Source organism: Dendropsophus ebraccatus, chromosome 1 (genome assembly GCF_027789765.1).
Source record: "Dendropsophus ebraccatus isolate aDenEbr1 chromosome 1, aDenEbr1.pat, whole genome shotgun sequence".
Taxonomy (NCBI): domain Eukaryota; kingdom Metazoa; phylum Chordata; class Amphibia; order Anura; family Hylidae; genus Dendropsophus; species Dendropsophus ebraccatus.
Window position 1 is genome coordinate 123,338,563 of NC_091454.1, and position 12,934 is coordinate 123,351,496.

General features: G+C 39.7%; 1 protein-coding gene and 1 long non-coding RNA gene across 5 annotated transcripts in view; one reads left to right on the forward strand and one right to left on the reverse strand.

Moving 5' to 3' along the window:
- CACNA2D1 (calcium voltage-gated channel auxiliary subunit alpha2delta 1) overlaps nt 1-12,934 on the reverse strand; it is a 506,289-nt gene that overhangs the window by 408,820 nt on the left and 84,535 nt on the right. For all 4 annotated transcript variants that reach the window (XM_069978323.1, XM_069978313.1, XM_069978341.1 and 1 more), the window contains exon 2: nt 10,066-10,147. In XM_069978323.1, coding sequence (XP_069834424.1) covers nt 10,066-10,147 — 82 coding nt within the window. The remainder of the gene's footprint in view (nt 1-10,065; nt 10,148-12,934) is intronic.
- Nucleotides 1-12,934, forward strand: part of LOC138797750 (uncharacterized) — a 30,629-nt gene that overhangs the window by 15,042 nt on the left and 2,653 nt on the right. The gene's annotated exons all lie outside the window — the stretch shown is intronic.

Consider the following 12,934-nt stretch of genomic DNA (forward strand, 5'->3'; position numbering starts at 1 on the left):
TGTAATCACTTGATTTCAAGAAGGGACCATCTACTTGGTTGTCCACAGTCAATCAAGACTTTTGAGGCAAGTAGGTAGGATCCACTGGTGGGAGCAGATTAGGGCTCACGCTCTGCGCCCTTCTCAGCTTACCCTTCCTACAGTCATGTCAAATGTCCTTCGAAATATTAAAAAGATAGCATATTGATATAAAAGATAATATTGTTTTGCTTATAAAAAAAATATACAGTTACCTATGTTGAATAGAAAATTTTGTTTCTCTTTGCCTGGTAATAATTCCCGCACTGTTTGCGGACCTGATTAGTGTGAAATCAATTCAGGTATCCATGAATATTACCACACTTGGTTGCTCAACTGGATCACAATGAATCATAAGCAGTACAAAGCCAGCATGGTCGTATCCTCGGATACCCGAACTTTCAGGGGCAAAATGGATTTCTTGCCAATAGGGTGTGCATCAGAAAATAACCTTTAAAAAATTTTGTTAAAAATGTTTTTTTAAGATTTTTGGTTGATGTCTCTAATTTTCCATTTTACTATTTATATTATAAAATAATCCTGATATCTTGCAGTTTTCATTCTCACCACTGGGCTAAAACTAATCTGAGACTTCTTGTTATGTCTGTGGTGATGTGGTGAGGAGGCTGCTGTAAAGTGATCTGTACAACATTTCAGCGACAGGTGACACCAGTAGAGTACAGTATAAATTCATTATTTATAAAACAATAGCGGCTCCCTGTGGAATGACAAATTCTAAGGTCACAGAATACGCTCAGTAATGTTTAAAGCGTAACTGTCATGTTTTTTTTTTATTGCAGAAATCAGTAGTATAAGCGATTTTAAGAAACTCTGTAATAGGTTTTATCAGCCAAAAAAGCCTCCTTCTGTACTTAAGAAGCAATCTCCCAGCCCCCCCCCCCCCTGACTTCTTATCTGTGCATTATCAGGCAAACACGTCTTCATTACAGAGAAGCCAGTGAAGACGGGTTCTGCTCTCTCCATTCTATCCTTATGGAGGGGGGAGGGGCCGAGGGAGATGAGGGAGCAGGAAGAGGTGACATGAAGGTCAGCTGTTTGTAGGCTCTCTGGGCACCTAAACCGCAGGATTCTGGGGTCAGAAAGGTCAGTGCTTATCTATGAACTCACTGAGAGAAGATTGCAGGGTGTTGTGCTTTGCAAGACTGCTCCGTGCTCAGTCACTCCTCTCAGCCCCTCCCCTCTCCATAGCCACATAATGGACACAGAAATCCTGCTGCTTCTGAAGTGAGCGGGGAGGCTGGGAGATTGCTTTTTCAGTACAGAAGGAAACTCTTTTGGTTTATAAAACCTATTACAGAGTTTCTTAAAATCGCTTGAACTGTTGATATTTAATGTTTAAAAAAAAAATGGCCCTGAAATGACAGTTAAGCTTTAACATTCATCTTAAGGGTATATTCACACGGGCGGGCTCGCAGCGAGATTCTCGCTGCGAGCCCGGCAGGTCCTGGCAGTCTAAACGACCGCAGCGAGTATGTAATTATACCGCCCTTAACCCCTTCTGCTCCCGCCCAGCTCCCCCGCTGTAAGCATACATTACCTGTCCTCGCTGCACGGGTCCGGCGTCCTGCTCTCCCGCCCGGCCAATTAGTGGCTGCGGCTGGGCAACACACTAATTGGCCGGACAGGAGAGCAGGACGCCGGACCCGTGCAGCAAGCACAGGTAAAGTATGCTTACAGCGGGGGAGCCGGGCGGGAGCAGAAGGGGTTAAGGGCGGTATAATTACATACTCGCTGCGGTCGTTTAGACCGCAGCAAGTATGTAGTGTATGGGAACTGCCAGGACCTGCTGGGCTCGCAGCGAGAATCTCACTGCGAGCCCGCCCGTGTGAATATACCCTAAGGGTGCCTTCACACCTACTGGATCCACAGCGGATCTCACTTCTGCGGATTCGAAGCGAGAACTGCTGCGAATATGTGCTATCATAGGGGTGAATGGTACCGGATCCGCAGAAGTGAGATCCGCTGTGGATCCAGTAGGTGTGAAGGCACCCTAAAGGGACAGACTCTGTCTATTGTCATCTATGTCCATGAGTCCTGTAAAAACATGTCACTAAAATCTAGGTGATATATTCCCTTTATGTAAAGTATTAACACCTAAAAATAAAGGTTGCAGGGAACTAAAATGAAGCAACCATGGGGTTTGGAGGATTAGATGAAAGTAATATTTAGTAATGATTCACAGATCAGGGCTGGCCAACGGGATGATGCTAAAATTTCAAAACATATAAAGATAACTGCCTAAAGAAAAAATTTCTACACATATTTATGATATGGGTGTATTTTTAGGGTAAAGACCATGGGAGATGGCAATGATTATCCCAAAGGTAAATGCCTAGGTATACAAAGAGTACAGCATTGTAATAATACCAAAAAGAAAATCCACTTGACGAGTAACATAATGGTGTATTAGGCACTATTAAAAATGTCTTCAATTGTGTGCCAGCGTTTCTACCCAAAACTACTCCTTTCTAGCTACCTCTAGGATAAAGTCTTACACTTTGTATAAGGTAAAATTACAACTATAATAAACAAAATGAGAATATTTATTGCAAACAAAATGTGCATGTTTAAGAAGCATCTACAACGCTTAAATAGGGAATGCATTTGGAAAGGAACAACATAAAATAAAACATAATTTAGCTTTAAATCAATATATTAAACTGTAACTCCTGGGTGTCCATTGTACACCTTTTCTAGGATATGGAGCTAAACAATAATTGTTCTTACTATTTTTATTGTGGTTTTTCATCTTCCATCAATTAAACAACTAATTGGCACTCAAAGCCTTGGACAAATGTCACTATTGTACTTATCAGAGTCCTTTGCATGAATACTTTGACAACATGACTTAACTCACTACTGAAAAAAAAAACAGAGTTCAACAAGTATAGTAAATAGCCCACAGGAGCGCCAACTGCTAATTATGTCCTACGGCAATTCAGTCTGTTAAGAGAGTATTAGAAGGCAAAGAAGAATACAGCATACTTAAAATTTTTATATTAATTATTTTTGTTTTTTTGCAAAATATGACTTCTATTTCTATGTTTATTCACATTTTCATTCTTGCCTGAAGGTGCTATCTATACTAATTAATAATTAGACAATTATATTAATTGTCTCGATATTCTGGAAGATTCCTTAAGTCCCTATTACACAGATCGATTATCGGCCGATATCGGTAGATAATAGTCCCATGTAATAGAAGGCAACAATCAGCCGACATGAACAATGTTGGCTGATTGTTGCTGTCGTTTGTCTTTCAACATGTTGAAAGACAAACAACAATGATAGCAGCGATCTGCTGCTGTCGCTCTAGGAAAAAGGATCGGCAGCAGCAGACTGCCGCCATCCTCTTTGGGCTGCCCGGGGGATCTAGCGATCACCTGGGCAGTCCCTTAAAGCTCCCCGCGGCCCCTCCTGCCCTTATTAGCTCGATGACGATGCGTGTAATAGCGATGGCAGCGAGCGGGGAACGAGGAGCCAATGAGTGCTGACATCGCTCGTTTTTTCCTCACAGTCGCCCTTTGTAATAGGGGCTTTAGAATACTATATGTACAGTATACAAAAAAAATAAAAATAAATTGATGACTTAAATCACACATCAGATCTCAAGTAATAATTGATTCAAGTTGAAAATCTTTACTGATATAAAATGTGTAATTCTCTGAGAACCAAGATCATCAACCCATTGAGGACTGGATTTCAAGTAAAACCAAAATCAAAGTCAAATTTTTGAAACACAGGAGGATCTTGTCCGTGAGGTTTCATCATTACTCTTAATGTGACTAAGTAGTTTTTCTTCCAAACCTGAATAAGGGCAACAGTGAGGCTCTGGACAGTCTATGGTACTATGTGCCAGTGTGAGATATCCCAAAATGTCCCAGAGGATCTCAGTTGAATTCAGGTCAGGGGAATGTGAAGCTCAGTAAATCGAATCAATGTACTTGTCATCCAGGAACTGGCTATGCGTTCTGTCCACATGAACCACTGCATAGTCCACCACCAGGAAAAACCCAGAACCTACTATACCAGAATAAGGTTATAAGAGCTCAGAGGATTTCATATGGACAGTAGTCAGGTTATCACTGGCTTTCATGTCGAAGATTGTGCAACCTTCCAAGGATATGCCAGCCTTTCCAGATAATTACTGACCCACTGCCAAACTGGTGATGCTAGATGATGTTGTAGGCAATATAGCTTTCAGCTTTAACCTGCTCTAATCTGTGAAGAGATTATATGGTCAAGTGCAGATCTCAAATCGCAAATGAAGTTTAATGTAAATAAATGTAAGGATGTGCACTTGGGCCATAGAAATAATAATATAATTATGTGCTAAGCAATAAAACACTGGGTAAAACTGCTTCCAAAAAGGACCTGGGGATATTGTACAGTAAACTCAACTTTAGTGCCAAGGCTAATAAAATCATGGAAGCATGAAAAGAGGTATAGATGCTAAAGATGAGAACATAGTTTTGCCACTTTATAAATCACTGGTCAGACCACATATGGAATATTGAGTACAGTTTTTGGCACCGGTATATAAGAAGGACACAGCTGAACTGGAGCAGAGGCAGAGGAGGGCGACCAAGGTCATTAAGGGAATGGGTGGGTTGTAGCACCAAGATAGTTTATTAAACTTGGGGTATTTAGCTTAGAAAAAAAGACATCTTACGAGAGATCTAATCACAATATACAAATATATGAATGGACAGTACAGAGATCTTTGTAGTCATCTTTTTACACTTAGGCCTGTAACCAAGAAGGGTATCTTCTAAGCCTAGAAGTTTTCACCATCAGCAATGATAGAGTGTCTTTACTGTAAGAGCAGAGAGACTATGGAACTCTCTGCCACATGATGTTGTCATGGCTGTATCATTAAAGGAGAAGACTGGTGATTTCTAAAATGCGTCAGTCGGCAGAGACGGGGGAAATTGACTACAAGTAGGAACTTGTGCCCATAGTGTTCAAGGGAGGCTTGAATGCTTTTCTAGAAAACATACAATATTACAAGTTATAGGCCCTAGATTTTATGTGATAGGATGTTGATCCAGGGATTTATTCTGATTGCTATTTTTGAACAGGGAAAGAATTTTTCTCTCTGTGATGAGGCATCATGCCGCTCTGGCCCCCCATCTCCTGCCGCTTCTTGGTCTGAGATGGGACTTGAGACATGAAGTTTCAAGCCTGCTCAGTCATTCAGTGGCGGTAGCTAGGTCCTGTCTCTGCTGTCGAGGAGATAAGTGGACATCATAGTTTCCATCCACACCCTCCCCAGCAATAATGAAAAAAGCCTCCTGCCCTGAGTACCCCTTAAAGTTGTGGTTATTGCAATTATTAAATGATGTCCTTCTGTCAAATGGAAATTGTGGAGCTCCTTTTTTTTTCTACTCCCATTGTCAGGGTTGGTTTGTACAGTATACAACATGACCCAGGCATCCAAAATTTAACAGTGTTCCTTTGCTGCTAAACAGGCTAACCAATAAAAAGATAAGAATGTGTATTGTAAACCTTAAGGTAACTAAAAAAAATAAATAATAACTATATATATAAATACAATATTTTCAAGGAAAGTTTGCTTCCGTTCTGAAACTCTTGCTCGGTTCTGAAACACTTCAGTGTTTGAACACTTCTGAATGCAAACTGTTTGACAGTAATGTTCGGAATACCTGGAAGTAATGGAAGAATTTGAACTTTTCTCAGTATCCGAACATTTTTGCGAGTGTGGATTGTGGCTGGTGAGTTTAGCACTGGGGAGGCTTCACATACAGTACAGCACTGTATAAGACTGCTGGAGCGCATATGCAGTACAGTAGTAGTACAGTCAGTGCACCACCATCTCCCATCCTTCACAGAGCTGGGATGGGGATGCACTATACAGTAAAGGATGAGTGAGGAGTTGGTGACTACTGTACTATAATTGCTGGTTTTGTTGAACATTTCTATCTCGCTTGGAAGCCACAGATTGTTGGTTGTCATTGGCTATGTGGCACTTTAGTTTAGATTTGTTTTTGTTTTTTGTCTTTTTTTATGCAATGTTATTCCTATGGTACAAAACAGACTGCATTACAGGAAACAAAAAACAACAAGGTTTAATTGGTTTTTGGTACCATGGCAAATATTTTTGCCATAAAATTGTTCGATATAGCATATATTTGTTATATCCTGTTTGTAATTGCAGAAATCAGAACCCATCCTGATCATGAAATATAACTATAATTGCCAGATTGTGAATCACAACATTATCTCTAAGTAGAATCCACACCAGTAGAATCCACAGTATCCACTATAATTATTCATCTGGGAGTCTTTAACAATTTTGTTTGCTTAGCAAATATGTTAGAGTCATTTCTTAATAACAGGTAATAAGACATGCTGGTTTGCCATGCTCTTGTGGAAATACGGCTTTGTTAGCTTAACCCTCAAATGCGCTGCCATATCAACCCATGGAAACTACTTTTTCAATTATATACCATCATTAGTGTTATAAACCATCCATATAAAGCATGCAAATTGCAGGTATCATGGATCAATATCTATATATACACACATATTTTATCTATTTTGTATATTTGTTTTTCCCACGAGTCAACATGTGGGACGGGGACAGTAATCATGGAGATAGATGTGGAAGAGTAGGTAGATAAAATGTAACAGTATAAAAAACACAGAGCAGTCACATATATTATATAAAATAAACAAGAGGACCGGAGACAGATGGTATGGATAAATTATGAAGAAGAGACATAAGGACAAACTGAAAAGAAATAGATAGCAAAGATGCCATAAACATAGAGAAATGGAAGGGTGATCAAAGACAAATAGAGGGACAAAGAGAGAAGGGCACATCCAGTCCTCATAAAGAGATTACAAGAAGGAAGCTGAAATGGCTGGTATAATTCATTAAGGGAGAAGAGCAAGGAGAGATGACGTAAAGGAACAGAGAGAAAATTAAATCAGAAGCATTTGGCTGACATTCTCCAGTAATAATCCTAAAAGCGACAAGGCTATATGCTGTCCGGGAATATCGCCAAAATGATCAATATTTTTTTTTTTTATATCCATTGTTCTTTACATTTGTTTGCTTCTTCAATCTGCATGCAGTATTAAGCAGGGATGTTAATACTAATAGGAAGGTATCTGGGTTTTGAAGACAGTCACAGATGGTGACAATATTGTAACTAGGCCTTAAAAATGTTCTTGTATGTGGCTGCAAGGCCAGAAAAAGACTAAGAGTAATTAGTATACATCTCAGTATGGCACAGAAGTGTGCAGCCTTCAAGTACTGTAAGTCATCTTGGGAAGCCCTTTCAAGCAGTACTTCCAACACTGGAAAGGTCAACATACTGCAAGCTACACTGCTGTTAGCTTTCATTCCTGCTTTTGATTCCATACAAATCTAGTTCTCAAAAACACACAAAAGATTTGTTGCCTCATACTGCAGCAAAACATACAGTTCATGATTAAATATTAACTTTAAAGTTTAGCTGACTTTGTAAAAAAAATGAAGTGGCAGATTTTACTTTCTTCAAACAAAATAACATAAAAGCTCAGAAGTATACTAATGTTAGCAGCTTACTAGAGAGCAAAAAGTCATGTCTTTAATACTCATAATAAAGCAAATATATTTTAAGGAGCTGTCCATTGGGATACTTTTATTTATAAAAGAAGCGGATTGGGTGAAGAAAATCAACACTTATCACCTCCCCGTTCCCCTTACTTTTTCTTTGTGAGATTCACTAAGGGCCTGCTGATCTCTACTTCCTAGTCCTATCTAGACACATAGAAAATAGAAAGGAATTTCAACTCAGTGGTCACAGTGATTGGTTAAATTCATATTTTCTGTGTATTAAAAAAGGCAGAAAATGGAGAGTAGTGGTGATCTAGTGGGCATTAGAGGGGCAGTGGTGGGAGATTTGCAAGCAATCTATTTTTTATCTGTAAAGTGATCTGTAATCCTCTCTGGACGTGATTCTCTCTTCAGGAGCCCGTTGCATCACAGAGGGGCCATCCTGTTTGTTTTCCGATGCCTTCTCTGAATCGGACATGTGCAATAGGTTGGCCCCTCTGTGAGGCAGCAGGCTCCTGAAGAAAGTATTACAGCCAGAGAGACATGATAACAGAAGATGGAAACGGTACATAATGGGTATCGTTATAGTCATGCCAACTTGAGGAATATAGATAACAGGTCAATTTTACAACATAGTGAATAGAGTAAACCTCCATTTGCAGTATATTGTAAGGTAATGTAAAGGATATTGTTACAAAGTACAATGGATCACATAAAATTGTATCCCTCATAAGGATAAAGTTGCAGAATGGTACTGTTAAAGCAGCAGCAGGATGAAAGGTTTGTGTAGAGGGCAGGAAACTGGCATTAAAAGCGCGAGAAAAGTAAGGATCCAAAATGTGGACAGAAAAACTCTGCAGAGACAATGGAGGACATTTACAAAAGTTCCGCCCGAGGCGTAGGTTAGGGAGAACGTACAGATTCACCCCTTCTCCCTGGCGTATGCCTGCGGTATCTTGGGCGGGCAGGGGCACGGCAAGGCGGGAGCTGGGAGCAGGTGTATATTTGGTATGATGGAAGTACGCCGGTCTTGATAAATCCCCCCCAATATGACTGGAAGAGGTCATCATGGAATTCTGGGATAGAATAGAAGTGTAAAACTGTCTAAGGCTTCTAACAGGGCACGATGCGCTATTACAAAACTTTACGATTAAAAATCATAGTATAAAAGATGTCCAGGTTCTTTGTGCTTTTAAATCATTAAGGTGGTGCCGGCTGCTTTCTCCTTTCTCCACAAAGATTGATTGATAGGTCTCTCCGTATATGTATGTGGTTTGAATTGCAGGAAAATAATGAAAGGTTCCCTTAAGGCCATGTTCACACACTGTATTTGGGAGTTGAACATTGGCCGTTATTGCATAGTGCAACAACAGCCGTTGTTTAACAGCACGGTTTAATTGCATAGCAGTGTATGTAACCACAGCCTTAGTGTATACACCCTGTTTACACTATGGCTGTGGTTCTCTGCAGCCGCACAAAATAATTGACAGGTCTATTTTGTACAGCCGCAGTTCAGCTGAGCAACTGCAAGCCATCTGAGTCCATGTCACTTGCATATCTTCCCTAGTGACATGACTCATACACTCACTGAGTCCACTCGGCTGCAGGAGAGAGTATGAGGGGAGGGGGGAGCTGCCTATGTGCTGGGAGTCTGTCACGAGGGAAGTTAAGCAAGTCACATGACTCAGATGGCTTGCAGTTGCTCAGCCAATGGGAGTTCAGCAAGCTGAGTCACCTGACAAGGCAGGGGAGGGGGAGGCTGGTGTAACAGGAGCTAGAGCAGCCCTCCTGCTGATGACTCATTGTCACAAGAAGGAGCTGAGAGAAGAAACTGGTGACGACAGTAATTAGGTATGTGTGAGTTTAGTGCACTTCCTTGTAGGGGGTGGAGGGGGGAAAGACAGGGAAGGGAGGCAGATAGGTGATTGAAGCACATTACACAGTTATATAACTTTGTAATTGCTTTAATTACTGGGAAAAAGTTTTTCATGGGAGTCGTCCTTTAAGCTGTAGTCTCTAGACAAGGGGTCCAAAGGGAATGCATGTGGTCCAAGGGGAAAGCACTAAATACTATCAGGAGGTAAGGCCCCATGAATACAGGAATTTTATGGCCAGCAAATCCATAATATGCTGTGTTCATTAGGCCTAAGATGCACAGTATATGTTATTGGAGTAATCATTGTAAGTGCCCACTCTTCATAAAACATATAGTATTTATTGCAATATATTTTATTTATCATACCATAAATATACCCTGACATCACTTCAGCACCCATAACTCTAACTGACATAGAGCTGCTATGTCAGCATAACAAGAATTAATTTTTTTTGGAATTTTTTGTGGGTGCACCAAATATATACTTAACAGTATAATATATACTTAACATTATCAGTCAGATTAACAGATGTAAAAAAGCCTCCTACATCACTGAATGTTAATAGTGAATTTGTTCACTTACTTCTGCAAGCTGATCTACACCACTTGCTGTTCTTGCCAAGGTAACCAGATCATTCTGCATCTTCTCAACCCACTGTTTAATGCTGATGAGACAAAAAGGAAAAATAAATTTACTAAAGACAAAAACATTCAAATTAATCCAGTTGTACAAGTCACACTGAAGTAGGGAGTTCTGATGCGGGCGCGCACGATTGCACCAAATGAGAACTCTGCGGCCCAAAAGATCATCAGGCCGGTTCTGCAGTACCGGCCGGGATGATCTTTTCAGAGACCGGCCGTTCTGTGACCCGGCCAGATCAAGGAATGGCCTGTATCTTACTAACTGTGAACATAGCCCAACAATGTATTAATCTTCTGGTGTAAATGCAGCTACAGGGGGGAATGTAGGGCTGTAGGGGGAATGTTTTATTTTCTGCATGATTGCATGATTGTTGATGTTGGAATAGGTGTATTTCTGCATCACACAGCATGCAGTATTCCTCATGTGAATACCCCTTTAGATTGTGAATTGTATGTGAGACTATTAGTTAGCTAAAATACATACATTGCTTGTTTGGACTGATACCATTCATCATGAGTTTAGCAATGAAACACAGCTGGAGCAAGAAAAAAAAATGCAAAAATATATATTTTAAAGGGCATTCTTTCATATGATTAGGTGGAATATTCCACCAGAGTTGTATAAACAAGCAATTCAATACCATAAATTCACACAGACGGCTTTTAAAACACATCAGCGAGATTATATAGCAACCAATTAAAATGACGCAAAATCAAGACACTTCTGGCCTTTTAAAAAGATTTCTTTTTACTATGCCATTTTTTCATGTAATGATTCTGCTGAATAAGACAAGTGAGACACAGAGAACTGGGACCATGATGAATCATCTAATCTGCTAGAGAGCTATTAGGAGAATTGCAACACATTTAGATAAAGCAGAGATATTTCAGTGACCAGAGCTGGGTTATTATGCAGAGGTGAATGGAAAGAAGAATTTGGGTGCCATCCAGTTTCTATAATATACACAGGCTAAATGGACTAAAATAAAGCCACTTTGATTTGGATATCATTTTAGGGCATATCAGGTAGAAGTAGTAGTAGTAGTAGTACAGTTCAATGTAATTGATTGATAATATAATAGAATAATTGTATATGATTTCTGCACTGCTCTTCAAAACCAGTAGTGCAACAAAATGCCTATCTATGTATCTATCTATCTACTGTACACACACAATTTTATGTGCTCTTAGCCTACAGACAAAGCAATTCCAAGCCAGTTTACTCTTGTACTTACCAGTTACCTTTCTTTGTTCCTTGAGTCTGTTTATGCCTGCCCTGACCCGTCTGCCTGTCCCTGACCACGTGCTTGTCTCATGTTTCTGCACTACGCTTCACCTCATTACCTACGCAAGCAAGTCGTGCCAGAGGGAGAGACCTGGGGTCGCCTAATTTTTTTTTTTTTTGTGTTATTTCCTAGAAGAGAAAAATCACAATTGACAATTTCATTGTTTAGTATTTACAGCAGTTTTATATCTTTCGGTCATGTTTACAATTTGTTCCATTATTGTTAATGGAAAATTAACTGTTTTCCATAAGGTAAAATAACAACTGTAAGAAGAATGTAATCTGCTGATATGTCCCTACAGGGCACAGGATGCTAAGGATGAAGTTAGTTTTTTTACTTTCATCCTCAGCACCGTTTTCTTGGTATTGGCAGTTTATTAAATATGAGGTGTTTTGGCACACTGGGGACGGGCTACCGCCATCACTGCACTGATCGGTCCCCGGATAACCCACCCTTCCTAACTATTAGCAAAGCACCACCCCAATATTCATTAGGTGGTAACCTCACACCAGTTCCCCGAAACGCCTCATCAAAATATTAAACTGCTAAATTGCGGGAAAAAAAGGTGCCAAGGATAAAGGTAAGAAATGTATATACTTCCAACCTGTTGATATGATCTTTTTCAGATAATTTGGGGTACTTTTCTTTACAACTGAAAATACTGGCTAAAATGGCGTGTGAACATGGCTCCAAAGAAGCCCTAGATCTCAGACAGTTACACACTAGGATGAGGCAATATGTGCCCAATAAAAAGGATGCATAGTCTCATTGTACCCTCACAATTTAGTTTTAGCTAATACCCTTAACGTGCACCGTATCCCCAATTCATTACTTTTATTATAGAAAGCCTAGCTAGTGATTTCAGACTTTGCTACCGAGCTTATGGATATGCATGCAACAGGACATAAATGTAACAGCAGAGCAGATAAGTAAAAGAGGAGACTACTAATAACTGCACAGCCTAGGCTCCTCACTGCATCCAAGCATCTATAGAGTTACTCTGGATTTATTTTTAGAAACCAGCAAAATGTATGTTTACTGTATATAAAACAAGTACAGGTATCAGAAATGGTGATAGTGAGGAATGCAGGTTGAAAGCAAGAGTCCCATTTGCTAGCAACTACTAAACATTATATGGCAGTGGTTTATTTGCTTACAGATAAGCAATAGATTTTACAATGTTTTGAAAATAGTTCTTTAGAAATGTAACAATATTTTTTCAGATAAATAAGCACTAGAAATGCTGCTTTTAATATACTCTCACTAATGGCCGTGAGTGCTGATATCATAGATAATAGATGAAGGGAGGGAAGCAGTGGTTGTTTACATTCACCTCTCTATTGGGAGGCATACCTTCAAACCTCTTCAATGTTTAATAGTCAAACAGTGAGTTGAATTAAACAGGTTATTTAGCACTGTGCTGCTTTATGACATTTTTTATAGCATGTAAACAAATGGGCACGAAATGAAGCAACTTAAAGAACACATATAAATAGGCATGGTATGATTTCTTACAAATGTTGT